Genomic DNA, 17,553 nt, shown 5'->3' on the forward strand with positions numbered 1-17,553 from the left:
AATTCATTTATTGGTTAAAAGCAAGTTTGAGAAAAATTTCCAAGAGATAAAGAAGTATATTCAACACTGAATCACAATCCAATTTTAAAAGCTTAATTAATGTTGAAATAAGTTAATAACTGTCAGCTGAAAATGAAACTAGTACCTTTAAATTCAGTATTCATTCTCTTGCAAACCAGAAGAATCCTAAAGCTACACTATCAATTGAATAAATAGTAGTCTTTTCTCCTCTTCGATATCATCAGGTTTCAGTTTTTGTAAATACGATAATTTTAGGAATATATACTGGTAAAATATTTTTATGTGTAGCAGAAAAGATTGGTGTTTCCTATAATTCCCATATAGCTTTAGATTTGTGTTTTCATGTTGATGCTTTTTTCTCCAAGATAAACGTTAAAAGTTTAGCAATTAAGTGCTTGTCATTTACTCTAAAGGTACTGAATTCTTACCCTATTTGAGATATAACATAGTTATTAATAAGAAAATGAGAGCTAAACATACAAAGGATATGTTGATTGTATTATAACTTTATGATTGTCATAATAAAGCATAGGGTCTATGGTAAGAAGGTGGAGCAGGACCCTGTTTGATTGATTGGGTGACTGACTGATTTATTTGATCAGAATTTTATGTGCGTAGATGTTTTGGCTGGCACCCTTGGGTGCCAGAAATGGGTCTTAGTTCTCAGTAGCTAAAGTTTCAGATATTATGTGTGGTCATCTCAATGCTGAGAACTGAAGTTAGATCTTCTTGAACAACAGCAATGCTCTTAAGCACTTAGCTGTCTCTCTATTCTTTGACACATAGATTATTGATAGACAAATGCATAAACAGGCCAATAGAAATCCAAAACACAGGCTTCAGACTTTTACCTTGAAAAAATATTAACAGACTTCATTAATTAATAAGCTATAACCTATTAACCAACTTAGTTATTTGTACATAACATAAAAACAGAACAGAGAGCTCAAAATAAGATCATTTCTGCAGCTGTTGTGTACATCAAAAAGAAACTTCCTAGAAGTCAACAAAACTTCTATTTACTGTTACTTCCACACACTAAATTACTTTTGCCTAATTCATTTAACATGTAACAATAAACCATTGTCTTTACTTATTTACTGTTTTTCCATTTACTTAATTTTCATCTAGTATAAACATCTGATTTAACATAGTATTACCTCTGTAACATTGTATTTCTGAAACCTGTCCTCATTTTGTGCCATTGCTTTAAAATTCTGCTACAGAAGTCAAGTTCTCAATTTACTTCCACATTATATTAATAACTGATAGCAATTGTGACATTATTGTAAATTGCACTGCTAACTGGTTCTGCATATTGAGAATGTCCTCACTGTGAATGTCTTTGCATACTTGTTAGCATATTCATTGTTACTTTATCCTCAACATTGAGGTTATGTCTTTGTCTATTTATGAAGACATTCTTCAGTGGAGTTTTTAGGAAAACAGTTACTTTTGAAGTATTATCAACAATATTCATTTTCCTCCTTTTTTTAATCATTTGTAAAGTACATAGTAGTATGTCACTATTCTATTTTTCAGACCTTTGTTAAAAAAGGTATGCCACTTATTTTTTTTTTGAGAATTTAACATCTAAGTAGCACTGTATTCATATTATGTTATTGTTTCTTCTCTCCATCTAACACCTCCCATGTTCGCCAATTCACTCACAGGTTCATGTCCTCTTTAGCTTCAGGATTTAGGTATTATATTGTTGCAAATGAGTTACTTGGTTTATATCAATAGTCCATTGTTTAATCTGTACGTAAGCAAAGCAATGTATAATTATTCAAAAGGTACTTTGGTAGAACCAATTTTAACTGTGAAATACAAGTGTATCCTTTCAATAAGAAAGGCTTGTGTGAGTTCTTATGAACGTCTGGTAGATCAGTGTGGTGTAATCTAGTCAGTTTATCTTGATAGATGATAAACTATCTTACTCATGTTTGTATCTGAGAAGTGCTGATCAAAGTCAGGGTTAAGAAACAAAAATAGATAGATAGATAGATAGATAGATAGATAGATAGATAGATAGATAGATAGATAGATAGGCAGACACATAGATACATAGATATGTATATGCACAGAGAGATATTAAGACAGGAAGTTAGGAGGGAAATAGGATAGAAAGTGCCTAGGACAAAATGGAAGGAATAAGGATTTGATATTTTCAAAACACAATTTATACTTTGATGAAATTTTCAAAGAAAAATAAAACCAAGATAATAAGAAATTAAAAATCTGAGAAAGAGAAAAATGACTGTGGATGTATTGGTGCTAGAGAAAACAATAGTTCTGAACCGAAACTTCTCATTTCAAGTAATTTCATGTGTAATAAAACTCTGACAGTAAACAAGCAAACGTGGGGGAAAATATTAGCAGTTGTTCCTCTGGGCTAGTCATTTATCTAGTTGCCTGCATTTCCAACACCGACATTTATTACTGTTTTTATTGAAAATGGCAGGTTGAACAAATAATAATATTGCTACTCTCTATGTGTTGTAGTCATGTAACCAAAGAATAGTACAAAGATGACAAGATACTGTCAGGAGAAAGAGACACACTGATGTCTTTTTCAGAACAGAAAAGAAATAAGAAATTCTTTCCTTTGAATATTTTCTAACATTGTTAAAAACATTGAACATCATAAAAAGCAGACCTAAAAATAATGTGCATTGTTGATTATAAAATTAATTTATATGACCATATTTATATTAAATTTATAAGAAGTAATAATCAGTTTTGTCAAAAATGTCCTAATTTTTAATGTTATACATAAAAACCCAATAATAAAAGTAATGTTAGATAAAATTCATCTCTTAGTGAATGGAACAAAACTTGCTAATAATACACCAGATACAATATTCAATGTTCAACATTACAAAAATAAGGATCAACAAATAAATAGAAATTGTACTCAAGTCATATTATACAGTCATAATACTAAAATGAGTGGCAATCAAAATTATGATAGTTTAAAAGTTAATATATAATTACACAAAATGTTTGCTACTGCATATATATATTATTGTCCAAGGCAATGAAATTTACACTCAATGTAAATAAATACATCCTTTATATTATGATATTTTTGAAAATTTCTCAATTAGGCATGGAACAACTCCTTTTATTTTACTGGGTGTAATTTTTCACTGCTATGTGACTGTACTCCTTTCCTTAACATTCTGTAATAGTAAAGCAATTGTCATTCTTATCTTATTATTTACTTTAGATTTGACAAATTTAAAAATGTATACCTATAGCTATAAATATAATATATACATAAATATATGTATATGTATATACACATATATATATGTGTGTGTGTATATATATATTACATATATATATATATATATATATATATATATATATATATATATATATATTACATGTTCCACGATAATTATAATTTGGAATTATAAGAAGTAAGTGCATTGTATTTTTCAAAAGTAACTGTATAGATACCAAAAACAGTTATAAAGAAGAGCACTATGTGATAAATACCCTGTGGTATTGGTACAGAGACAGACAGGTTGATCACTAGAATAGAATTGAAGACACAGAAATAAGCCAAGGACACTTGACACTATGGACACTTGATCTTTGACAAAGAAGCCAAAATGATACAGTGGAAACAAAGAAAGCATCTTCAACAAATTGTGCTTTTCTAACTGTCAGTCTGAATGTAGAAGAATGAAAACTGCCATATTTATCACCTTGTACAAAGCTCAAGTCCAAGTTGATCAAGAACCTCCACATAAAACCAGATATACTGAATCTAATAGTAAAGAAAGGGGGAAATAACCTTGATCAAATTGACACAGTGGAAAATTTTCTGAACAGATCACCAGTGACTCAGGACCTAGTATCAAGAATTGATAAATGGGACCTCATGAAACTAAAAAGCTTCTGTAAGACAAAGAGCATGGTCAATACAATAAGACAAAACAACAACCTACAGATTGGGAAAAGATCTTCATTAACTCTACATATGACAGAGGGCTAATATCCAAAATATATAAAGAACTAAAGAAGTTAGACCCCAGGAAACCAAATAACCCAATTAAAACACAATGAGTTTCAGAGCTAAACAGAGAATTCTCAACAGAGGAGTCTCAACTAGGTGAGAAGCACATAAAGAAATATTTTCCATCCTAGGCAACATTGAAATGCAAATCAAACCAACCCTGAGATTCTATCTTATGCCAATCAGAATGGTTAAGATCAAAATCCAGGTAACCTCCAATGTTGGTGAGGGTGTGGAGAAATGGGAACACTCCTTCATTGTGGATATGGTTGCAAACTGGTACATCCACTCTGGAAATCAATCTGGTAGTTCCTCAGAAAATTGGAAATAGATCTACTGGAAGACACACGTATAGAACTCCTGGGTATATACCCAAAGACATTATACCATATCAAAAGGACTCATGCTCCACTATGCTCATAGCAGCCATTTTTGCTATAGCCAGAAGCTGGATACAACCCATATGTCCCTCAACAGAAGAACAGATACAGACAATGTGGTTTAATTGCATAATACAATACTACTCAGCTATTAAAATGAGAATATCCTGAAATTTGTAGACAAATGGATAGAACTAGAAAATATCCTGAGTGAGTTATCCCAGAACCAAATGACCATATATGTTATGTACTCACTGATAAGTAAATATTAGCCAATAAATTCAGAATACCCATGACACAACTCACAGACTATATAAAGTTAGCAAGAAGGTCCAAGTGTGAATGCTTCAATCCCACTTAGAAGGGGGAACAAAATACTCACTGGAGGCAGAGAAAGGGAGGGACCTGCAAAAAGAGGGAATTAGGAGAAAAAAAAAAGGGAGGTATGTTCAGGTATGACGGAAGACAGGAGAGAAGTCCAGAGGGCCAAGACAATAGGTAGAATTATGCAGCAGTGGGGGTGGGGGACAGGGAAACCCCTAGAAAGTCCCAGTCACCAGGGATGTGATAAGCTTCTAGGACCCAATGAGGATGACCTTATCTGATATGCCCAACAATGGGAAGATGGATGGACCGCATCCAGTTGAGAGATGGGCTACCCACCCATCTCAAAATTTTTGACCAAGAATTGTTCCTGTATAAAAGAATTGCAGGAACAAAAATGGAGCAGAGATTGAAGGAAAGGCCATCCAGAGACTGCTCCAACTAGGGATCTGTATTAGTCAGGGTTCTCTAGAGTCACAGAACTTATGGTAGTCTCTACGTAGTAAAAGAATTTATTGATGACTTACAGTCTGTAGTTCAATTCCCAACAATCAACTCCTAACAATGGTCAGCAGTACTGTGAATGGAAGTCCAAGGATCCAGCAGTTGCTCAGTCCCACAAGGCAAGCAGGCACAGCCTTTCTTCTTCCAATGTTCTTATACAGGTCTCCAGCAAAAGGGGTGGCCGGGATTAAAGGTGTGTGCCTACACACCTTCAATCCCAGATGACCTTGAACTTGTAGATATTCCTATTTTAGTCTTCTGGGATTCATAGCCACTATGCCTCAAGATTTCCATGCCAAGATTCAGGTTGGAAACTTGTATCTTTTAGTCTCCAGATTAGGGCTACAGGTGAGCCTTCTAATTCTGGATTGTAGTTCATTTCAGATATAGTCAAGTTGACAACCAGGAATAGCCACTACAGGATCCATCCCATGTATAGGCACCAAGCTCTGACTTGCTGATATCATGTTGTACTTAAGACAGGAGCCTGGTGTAGCTGTCATCAAAGAGGCTCTACCAGAATCAGACAATATAATGTTAGTGATATATATATTATCAGGGTTAGCTACTTCATATTGGATAACTTGGGGTCTCTTCCCTGGGGAAAAATTCTGTCCTGTTCTCAGTAGTATTCTTCACTTGCCTGTTATTCAGTTTCTAGTGTTGAGATTCCATTAACAAACCATCATTCCATGTTAGCAATATGTGGATGTCCTCCTTGTTCACATCTTGTTAGGCATTCATGTTAATGAGACTTCATGAATGTAGCGTCTCTGACTTTTCTAGCAGAAAATCTCCCAGTAAACTTCTTCCTTCTCTTTCTTTCGAAAAACTTTCAGTTTCTCTACTTCTATGATGTCTGTGTCTTTGAAAAAGGGTTGTTGTAATTGATTTATGGGTTGGGACTTGGCTCCACAGTGATGTATTAAAACGTTGGGTCCCATCAGAATATACCACACACTAGGCCCAAACAGTTCCACGTGTAAGAGGTTTGAGAGGGAGAGAGGGGGCAGTAGAGGAAAGAGAGGAGGGAGAGAGCGAGAGAGATGGAGGAATGTTCCCTGTATATATATATATAGGTTCTGACATAGTGGCCGCAGGTAAAGGTGGCAGGTGAGCCCAATGGATTCTGGGACTATGGCGGCTGTTGCCCTGGCAACAGGTCTGTGAGACCCATCCATGCGACACCATAGGCTTTGGAGGTCCAATGCTAACACACAGATTTTCTTGTTCTCTGATAATTGTTGGACTGTTTTTTTTTTGTGTTTTTGTTTTTTTCTGTAATGATTTCTAATCTGTTGTTAGGAGGTTGATGAGTGAGAACTACATTAACTGTGGGTATAAAGACTAATATTTAGAATGTAGTTAAGAAATACGCTGGTTTGGAAAAGTGACAGATGTAGGTCCTTCTCCAATATCCTTGATCTCATTACGCAGGCTTGGGTAACTTATTAGGTTTTCAGTAGGAAGGATGACTTCCTGCTCATTGAGGTTATTAAGTACAATTAGACAACTGTTGGTTACTGTCAAAACGTGCTTTAGTTCACGGGTGTAGTAACAAGGAAGAGATTCTGACTGCTTCCATTCATCAAAGGCATGTATGGAGCACTCTGATACCATGAAATCTAGTTGTCAAGCAGGAGACTTTTAGGTCAGGTCCAGCTCAGGTCCTCAAGATCACATGTTCAGAGTCATAGTGTCTTCAGCAATAGGGATTCACTCCAACTTCCAGGGGGCAACAGAAGAGACAAAACTTCGATTATTTTGGGAGTCTCTTGGACAACCCCGAACAAACGCCCAGAAGGAGATTTGTCAAGCCCTTTATTAGCAGCCTTTGTCAGATAGTCTATAGCTATTGGGGAGAAGTACTGTTAGCCCAGATAGGAAGGTTTTACTACATATGTATATATTAAATAGTATTTTGATTATCTATAACCTTTAAATTAACTATGGTAGAAGTTTGTTTTTCAGTTTAACTTTCTGTACACAATTCATTTAATCTAAGCAAACATAAGCCTCTATCATTTGTTCACACAATTATAGTAATATTTCTTTAATTTAGGAATAGATCTGTGCTCTATAAAATTCTAGAATTGTAAAATAAATGAAATCATAGTATGTTGCAGCCACCAGCAGTTACATTAGAATGGGTTCTTCTGGAAGAGAGTAAGTGGCCTGCGGGTAGTTCAGGGAATGGACGCCGAGAGAAAAAATAAAAAATGAGACAGCAATGGTTTCTGCTCACAGTCCAAGTGTATTATTCAACTGAGAATCAAGCAGGCAGGCAAAACCCCTCCCACAGTCTGCCAGCATCTCAGGGCCCACTTAGCATCTTCTTCCTCAGTCTCTGCAGGAGGGCTGCAAAGCAATTCAGCTATTAGCTGGAACTTGGAGAGCCGCAAAGTGGTGACTTAAACCTTTGTGTTGACTTTAAACAAAGGGGCTTTGTTTAAGTCAGGAAGCCTCACCCTAGGTGGGCTGGAGACTTGTGGTTAGGCAAGGTCTGAATCAGCTTGGGGGAGGTCACAGTCGTCCAGGGAGTCGAAAGAAAACTTGAAAGCTACACGAAAGCCTCTTTCCAATGTTTACTGCTTTTATAACTTCACTTAAAATAATAGGATAGTCTAAATAAAATTTCTGTAAACACTCAGGGACAGAATCGAATACAAGCTTATCATATTCACATAGCAAACTCTTTATAAAGAAAACTTTGACAAGGTTCAACTTTACCTTTCACGGTGAGTGTGAAATGTCACATGCCATACAGCACTCACTTCTCCCCATGCCATCAAGCCATGGCAGGTCCCTGTACTACCATCCCCACCACTCTGAACCAGGAATCAATTTGTACCATAATGTAGATGACATGATTCCTTGCTTTTAATAGATTCTGTCTCCCAAATGAAATAAAATACTTAGACACTATCATTCCCGCATTTTAAAACTGTACCACAATCATTAATAAGTTGCTGTCTGTGTCTTTCATTTTATTTTAATCTATTAAATGACACCTGGTTTCAAACACAGCTCATGAGAAATCTAAAAGATATTAAAATTTTTTTCAAAGTGATCTTTATATGTATTAGATTTAGGCATTTTCAAAAGGAGAAAAAAATTCTGGAAACGTGTTTCTTAATTTATCATTGTGCTTTGAAGTCCCTCTTGCTGTTGTCCACTATGTATCAAAACTTTCAGTGATGTTTGCCATCAAATACTATAGTATCAGAAAAGCATACTCAACAGAAAGAACGTTAGAATGGGATGAATTATTTAATAAACTTAATGTTTTGTTTTGTTTTTTGTTTTTTGTTTTTAATCAGGTTACAGAAACACGGACAGGTCCTCTTGGCTGTAGTAACTATGACAACCTAGATTCTGTCAGCTCTGTTCTGGTTCAGAGTCCTGAGAATAAAATTCAGTTGCAAGGTATGTTGTTAAATTTTCATGAATGCTTTATGTATCTAGATGACATGCTATCTGGTTATAATTTCTTTTGGATTTATGGAAATAAACCAGTTGGTATTGGGAAGGTGATTTAAATGAACTTGGTTCTTTTCCAGAGTCAAATTCCTAGACCTCACATAGGGATGCTCATGACTCTCTGGATCTCAGGATTGAGGGGACCTGAAACTCCTAGCCTTTTTAGACACCTGCCATGTTCTATACATAACTGAACACACACACACACACATGTATATATGTATATAAAACATATGGTTAAAAATAATAACAAACCTTAAAAAAAGATGTCCCAGCATATATGTACTAGGTTTTCAAAGTTATTGACAAGAAGATCTAGATCATGTGAAGAAATATCAACTTATTTTTCTTCACAAATTAAGTAATAATTATTAATTATTATATGGAGAATAGTTTTGTTCTAAATGTTGACCACTGTTCTCTAGTGTATCTTATGCTCATTCTATATGCTTGCATAGTCCATGTTTTCTTTTACTAATTTTTATACAATTTGTAATCAATTATATTCATACTATAAAAATATGAAGGGTAATTTAAATTTAACTTAATACAGCAGGCCATGATGCCTTAGTTTCCCAGTAAGTAGATGTATAGAGTATATTACATCAAATTACATGTATTCTCATTACTTAACTTCAGGTTGATTTGTGATGGCTGAGATAATTTGTCCATTTATTCAATAGCATTCTAAGATGATAAAATTTTGGATGTTTTTCTGAAAGCCCTGGCAATTGTGTGTGTATGTGTGTGTGTGTATATGTGTGTGTGTATGTGTGTGTGTGTATGTGTGTGTATGTGTGTATGTATATGTGTGTGTATGTGTATATGTGTATGTGTGTGTATGTGTGTGTGTGTATGTATATGTGTATGTGTATGTATGTGTGTGATCTTAAAAGTAGACATAACAATAGGTAGTTCTTCATTCATAAAAGCAAGAGACAGTGCAAGTGACTAGAGATGACTCAGTGGTTAAGCACAATTGCTGTTACTGTGGAAGACTAGGATTTGATTCCCATTATCCACATAGAAACTCATAACTTTCTGTGATTCCAGTTTCAGGGGATTTGATGTCCTCTTCTGACTATGGTAGGCTACTTTATACATAAGATGTACACACACATTCAGTCATACACAAACAATCCTAAATAAATAAAGTATGTCAATATTTTCTAAAGGAAAAAGGCAAAAATGCACATTAACTTAAGTGTAACTTGGAGTGGCCTGACAGTCCTAATGAAGAGCTGTGTTGTCCAAAATGGGAAATAACTGACAAAGTTAATATTACTTCATTTCCTTTTCATTTCACTTTCAGAATTTTATAAATTAGATCTATGTTTTGTTTTGTTTTACATAAAATCATTTATAAATTACAGTCTAGTTTCCAATTCTATAAATGTAAGAAATTGTATCCATAATTGCTTACATTCAAAGAATCCTAAATGTTTAATAATTACTACTTACTTTAAACAGTATAAAATATTTAAATACTGTTAATTAAAAGAATTTATTATTTATTTGAGGTTTAAAGTTACTGCAATATTTTCCTTACTTAGAAAACACAGTGTTAACACTACTGTTGGTTCTATATGGAACATTTTATTTAATGAGACATTGAGTTTTTCATGAGTTTATTACCTTTGATCAAAATATATAAGAAATCTATAAAAAGACAGTTTGATTTAATTACTTAGGGAAATCACTTATGAACAAAATACTAATTTCATCATCTATGAATGATTAAACAATTTAACAATTTAAACAGATGTTTTGTGAGTAGAGACATTTGACTCCAAGTCTGAAAACAGAGTTTGGCTCCTGGTGACCAAATGATAGAGAGAGAGAACAAAATCCTAAAGGTTCTCTATCCTCTGCATACAAACACACAGACACACAGACAGACACATACACGCACACACACACACACACACACACACACACACACACACACACACACTTGTGGAAAAAAACACACACTTCTTTAAAAAAAATGTCAGCTGACTATATTGAAAAACATAATGAACTGAATGAGTTCTGATTTTTTGATGTTTTATACTTTTTCAGTTCATATAAGCCACAAAATCCCAGTATGTCATTCTCTTTTCTGTCTACCTCCCACAGCTCTATTTTCAATTGTCTCTTTCAACTTTATCTGTACATTCAAAGGTAAAATCCCTTTTACAATAGCCTTAGAAAATTAGCCTGGAGACTCTCTTTCCCATCTTTGTGACTTCATGTCAGTTTATAAGGACTGTCATTTTCATTTTGGCTCATCCTTCTGGCTAGCTTACAGCAGTATCCCATCCCCCTTCTGCATTAGCAATATCATTATCTACTCCTTCTTCTGCCAGTTGTTTTTGTTTCTTTCCACTTTCCTGCCTGTGCATCTGTGGAAAGCTTGGATAAACTGTTTCACCTCAAGTAGCAAATTACAAACACTGCTTCTGCCCAAGAATATCTTCCTGGGTGTCTGTGTCATAATCTCTTTTTGTCTGCCCACAATTCCTCAGGTAGGTGTTTCAGTAGATCTGTACAGACAGATGTGAACGCTGGTTATAAATATATGGAAGAGAGTTTTATTTTCACTATGTTTCTAAGGAGGAGGGAAGTTTCAACTCAAATGATTCACTTTCAGAGGAATTCAGATGTATTATTTAGGAAAACAAAAACAAAGATACTTTTTTTTTATTCTGAAAGGCCATCTTATACACATTTACTCTTAAGGAAAAGAAAAAGTTATTCCCAACATAGACTTTTACTGGGGGAAAAAAATCAAAGATTGAAATTAATAAAAACACAGTTAAGGAAAATAATCATAACAAAACTCTCATGATGTATAGATGTGTAAAAACTGTTAATTATTTTTATTAGATATTCCCTTTATTTACATTTCAAATGTTATCCACTTTCTTGGTTTCCCATCCAACCCCCCCTATCCTCTCCCCCTCCCCCTGCTCACCAACACACCCTCTCCCTCTTCCTGGCCCTGCCATTCCCCTACACTGGGGCATTGAGCCTTCACAGGACCAAGGGCCTCTCCTTCCATTGATGACCAACAAGGCCATCCTCTGCTACATATAGGACTGGAGACATGGGCCCATCTATGTGTACTCTTTGATTGGTGGTTTAGTCCCTGGGAGCTCTGAGGGTACTAGTTAGTTCATATTTGTGTTCCTCCTATGGGGCCCTGCAAACCCCTTCATCTCCTTGGGTCCTTTCTCTATCTCCTTCTTTGGGGACCCTATGCTCAGGCCAAACTGTAGTAAACTTATTTCAATAACATTAAATACTATTGTGTCAGTACTAACACATGAAAAGGCTAGAGAGATTCCTCAGTGCTTAGAAACACTTGATAAATTTCTAGAACACCCAGGTTCAGTAGGCAGCATCCACAATGAGCATCTCACGGTTGACAGTATCCTAATCCTAATGATTATACTATTCATTTATGGGCACTAAAGGCACTGCAAGACCTTTACACAAAGATGTGCCCTGAAGTATATAAATATATACCTATGGAATAGCTAAATGAATAATTAAAAATTATATATTGATGTGTACAAGTCAATATTTTAATAGAAGTAAATTAAATGAATGTTTTCCAGTAGGAAATATCTCAATTTATACCTTTACTAGAATCTGTATACTTGCATTGCCTATAAGGATACAGAACAAAATTTATGAAAAATTAGAGAAGCTATATATGCAACTCTAAATTCATAAATGTTCATTACTTACATATTTGATTACATACTTATAATACATATGCTGTAGTTAATATTGTGGATGTTTCATATCAAATTATGGACTCTAAGTAAATAGATAAAAGGGTAAGCAAAAGACACTTAGGGCTAGGGAGTCAAGTTTATGTAAAAGTTATTTAAAATTAAAAAGAATTTCTATAAACCATTTACACTTGATTTGAAAATCATTTATAGACATTTGAAAACCATTTGAAACAAGCTTATTTATGTGAAATTACTTATGAATTGTTCTTATGAGAGATATGCTGAAAAGATTTTTGTTTTAAAGATTCTAAAATTCTAAAATTATTCTAAAATTATTACAATTATTATGTAGTATAATATATATTATAATAATGCTGATAATATAGTACAGTGAGCAACTTAAATTCTTTGCTAAAATTTACATTTTTAGTAGTTTTAGTAGGTGAGTTCATATAATTAATGAAAATATAATGATGAAATAAAATATTTTGGGATACTGAAATATGAAATAGAATTATGACTTCAAGGATATATGTGGGTATATGTGTGTGTGTGTGTGTGTATGTGTGTGTGTATGTGTGTGTATGTGTGTGTGTGTGGTTTGTGTGTGTGTGTGGTGTGTGTGTGTGTGTGTATGTGTGTGTGTGTGTATGTGTGTGTGTGTGTGTGTGTGTGTGTGTGTGGGTATGTGTGTGTGTGTATGTGTGTGTGTGTATATGTATGTGTATGTGTGTGTGTGTGGTTTGTGTGTGTGGTTTGTGTGTGTGTGTGGTGTGTGTGTGTGTGTGTATGTGTGTGTGTGTATATGTATGTGTGTGTGTGTGTGTGTGTGTGTGTGTGTGTGTGTGTGTGTGTGTGTGTGTGTGTGAAAATGACAAATGCACTGGGCATCTCTTTTATATGCTAGTGTATATATCTTAATGATCTTACTATTCTATTTCCTTCACATTTTAAAATGTATTTTACTATTTCATTACATGTACTATAGTCACACAATTTTATGCTTTTCTCCTCATTGCTTTATCTCAAATTCACTGATATTTTCTTTAATTATTATTATTATATATTTGTGTGCTTGCATAGGTATATAAGTACAACGCACGGAGTTGCTGTACTGTTGCTTGGGAGCATGTGTGTGTGTAGTGTGTGTGCGATTGTGTATGTGTGATTTGGCTGACTGCTTGGACCTGTGTATGTATCAGGTGGCTGGATTGTGCTAAATAATGATTCTTTCTTTTTCAGTAGCCATAAAATTGAAACTCTTCATCTAGGGGCATTTTTGGGTTTTGTACCATCTATGTTCACATTCCAGGAAGTGTGAGACTTTTTTTTTAGGTTTCACTTAGACAACCTTATTGTTGAGAACTCATGTGTTCAGGTTCTCTGCCACAAACAAGAGACACTATCAGGAGACTTTCTGTTCTTTTGGCTCTTGCCAATGTACCTAACGTCCACTGCTCTTTTCATTTTGAAAAGTTGTGATTTCTGAAATGTGTTTTCTCTATGACAAAAGGAAGCTTCTTTGAAGAAGGCTGAAAGCTACTGTTGCCTGTGGTCATGAGGATAGCTATTCAGAATGGTGTTATGTGTCATACTGATTTAGGAAAGCACTGATTGTATATTCTCCTCTAGGTTCTAGGATGTCACAGGCCATGGGATAGTTACTGTGGTTTTCAGTAGCAAGCATGAGGAGACCTTAGGCCCAGCTCTCTGTTGGTTCTAAATGGCTCTATTGAAACATGGTGGATCTCTTATCATTCTGTCATTACATTTCTTAGGTGATACAGAGAAGTAGGACTATTGATGGCTTTCCTTGTAGCTGACACATAACATTCAGATAATATTTTAAAAGATATATTGGCTTTAATTAATGGATAAGAGGAATTTTCTAGGTCAACTTTAAGGTAATATTTCCTTTTTTTCAAATATATAGTAACTGTGGCCTTTTGATATGTCCCTTAATGCTGTAATTCATATTTTTCTCTATATATCTCCTAAGAAATACCATCAAAGTACCACATACTATTATATGTCAGTTAAATGTAGATAATTTAATTGCATAGACCTCTTTCTCATACAGAAATATAAATAACATGACTCCAAATTTATGTTTCTTGTTCTGCCTTTTTATTGTCCATTTACACTGAGACAACACTATGTGAATACTTTGAATCTCTTATGGTTTTATGTGTGATTTATCATGGTCACCCTATGAGATGAAAATTAAACCTCAGAAGTTTGAAAACATTCATGTGTCACATAAATGGTCAGATGCTATCTTTAGTGATCTGTTTGTTGTTTCCTATTGCTAATGTAATTTTTGACCCAATTAGTATCTGTTGAATTACATGTATCATTTTATTTAATACAGTAATGTTATTTTTATTAAATATACTGCCTATGATAGGAGAGTGTCATATCAGTCATTTTCACATCCTTAGTGTTACAAGCAATGATCTTTCAAATAAGCTTTCCAATAAATATTTCTATTTAAATTAAAAATTATAAAATATGACTCCAAAGAAATAAATGTGTAGAATTACTGGCAAATCCATTGAATTATTGCTTAACTGATACAGAGACCTAGGTGCAATTCTCAATGTGTTTGTGAAGTTCATTTTCCCCTGACTATTAATGCTTAATTTTGACAAAATTGGTTCATAGGCAAAAGTCAAGGTGAAACTAGCCAATAGATTTTGACATGTAAGAAATGTAAATATTATCGAAACTTCAGTAGAAAACCTTGTTTAGTGTTGGTGTAATTTTCCAAATGTTTATATTTACTTTTATTAAATGTTTTCCTTCTATCTTGATTTTTTCTTATTTTTTCGTATATATGCATGTTGTATACATGGGTTTGTGTAAGCATAATCATGTGTATGTGGCTACATGTTCCTAATGTGTATGAACATGTGTGGACATATTTGTGGTGAAATTCCTATCAAGCATTTTAGTTACTAACCATTTTTCTTAGGCCTAGTATCTTTCCATCTTTCCTTCCTATATTCTTTGCTTCCTTCCTACCTTCTTTCCTATTTTTCTTCTTTCCTTTTTTGCTTCCTTCCTTTCTCCCTCCCTCCTTCCTTCCTTTTCCTTCCTTCTTTGCTTCCTTCCTCTGTTCTTCGCTCCCCCACTCTCTCTCCCTTTCTCTCTCTTTCATTCCTTCTGCCACTTTTGTCCTTCATTTTACTTTTTCTTTTTTTCTAGGTCATCAGTAACTTAGGCTAGCCTCTATCCTGTTATATAAATTAGGATGGCCTATAATGCTTTATCTCCTTATACCTGCCTCTCAGTTGCTGAGTGACATGCATGTGTCATCATGTGAGGGTTGGTTAGAATATTTCATCTTTTTCTAAAAACGTTTTTATGTATCCAAAGATTATGAAATTGAAACTATATTTTTCTCAAAATACATTAAATGGAAAGTTTCAAATATTAGGTTTAATGTTTCTTTCAGATAGCAATTCCCTAAAGAGATAGTAACTACCAAACTGGCATCTAACAGAGTAATGAACTGTATCAGATGGGGTGACTTACACACAACAAAGAAATGGGCTGTGAAGGAACAATGTCAGGCCATCTGCTCCTCTCCACTCAGTCCTTGTCCTTGTTCCTAGACAATAGAATCATATGAGATAGGCTTTTTTGTGTCCTGCGTTAAAGTCTGCCATCCTATCTTTGATGCAACTCTTAGAACACAACTAATGATATTATTTTATTATGGTTTTGACAGAGTGATTAAACTAAAAGTAAAATGAAGTTATTGAAATCAGAGGCAGTTAAGAGTGATCATATATCTTCAAATATGTAGGGTTAGTATAAATTTGTAAAACATTGTCAAATGCCCTAATCAATTATATCAAGGATCCACCAGATTGATTTATAAAGAGTACAATACTAATCATTTGTGAAAATTTTGAGATTCTATATTCCTGGAACGTTTGAGTATTGAAATTGTGCAGGCTGATAATTTTCCTAATGATAGTTATTAAGTAGAGATATATTCATAGGTTAAAATCATAACATTTACCATCTCTACTCGGGTTGTTGTAAACAAGTGTTTTCTGATTATGTTTGAGGCCACAAACTTGATCACTTCATTTGTCTTTCAAGGGCTTCAAGTTCTCCTTCCCGACTACCTTCAGGAACGTTTTGTACAGGCAGCATTGAGCTACATTGCTTGTAATTCTGAGGGGGAGTTTATCTGCAAGGATAATGACTGCTGGTGCCACTGTGGTCCAAAATTCCCAGAATGCAATTGCCCTTCCATGGATATTCAAGCCATGGAAGAGAATCTTCTTCGAATAACTGAAACATGGAAAGCCTACAACAGTGACTTTGAAGATTCAGGTAAGACAGAGATTTTACTACCATAAACTTTGTCTTGGCTCAAAAATATGAGGAAAGGAGTGATTGCTCCTGTTGAAACCATGCTTCATTTCATGGTTGGAAAGTTTTTAATTTTTACCAGTCTTTTAAGTGTATGTTTAGATTGCATTTGTTACTGCTTGATAAGTGTTTCACTAAGGATATTGGTGTTTTATGTATTGCTTTTATGCTATTAGTACTAGAGTACAACCTGTCCCTGGTTTGAAGTTAACCACATATTAAGAAATTGTACTGTCATTTTAATATATGGGGTTGTCATCTAATGCTTTTTCATGTTTCTCTGCAATACTCTGGGAGATCTTGAGTTTCACTCGTGAGTGAATAGTTGTCAGCATGTGCTGTGTGTTTTCAGTCTCATGATTCTCATGATGACTCGCCATAAATTGACCACATTTTTAATTAAATTTAGGGCCATTTTATGTTAATGGTCTGCAGATTTTCCATTATTTTTTATTATATAGGAAGGTATTACATATTCTTTTTGAACTGCTTCTTATTAACTACATATCTTATAATCATGTGTTTCTGCTTTGAGAGTATATGTTTTAAAATATGCTTATAATAAAACCTTAAAACAATAGAAGGTAAAAAAATTCTCTAATTAATATAACAATATTTAAAAGACAATGGATGATAATATATAATTAAGCTAGAAACAATAAATCTAATATATTATGAATAGTATAATTTAGTAAAAATG

At 34.1% G+C, this 17,553-nt stretch overlaps 1 protein-coding gene across 4 annotated transcripts in view; it reads left to right on the plus strand.

The window, feature by feature from the left end:
• Nucleotides 1-17,553, plus strand: part of Brinp3 (BMP/retinoic acid inducible neural specific 3) — a 375,633-nt gene that overhangs the window by 216,050 nt on the left and 142,030 nt on the right. For all 4 annotated transcript variants that reach the window (XM_031384426.1, XM_031384434.1, XM_031384442.1 and 1 more), the window contains exons 5-6: nt 8,580-8,685; nt 16,578-16,814. In XM_031384426.1, coding sequence (XP_031240286.1) covers nt 8,580-8,685; nt 16,578-16,814 — 343 coding nt within the window. The remainder of the gene's footprint in view (nt 1-8,579; nt 8,686-16,577; nt 16,815-17,553) is intronic.

This window comes from Mastomys coucha, unplaced genomic scaffold (assembly GCF_008632895.1).
Source record: "Mastomys coucha isolate ucsf_1 unplaced genomic scaffold, UCSF_Mcou_1 pScaffold1, whole genome shotgun sequence".
In the NCBI taxonomy this organism is placed as follows: Eukaryota; Metazoa; Chordata; class Mammalia; order Rodentia; family Muridae; genus Mastomys; species Mastomys coucha.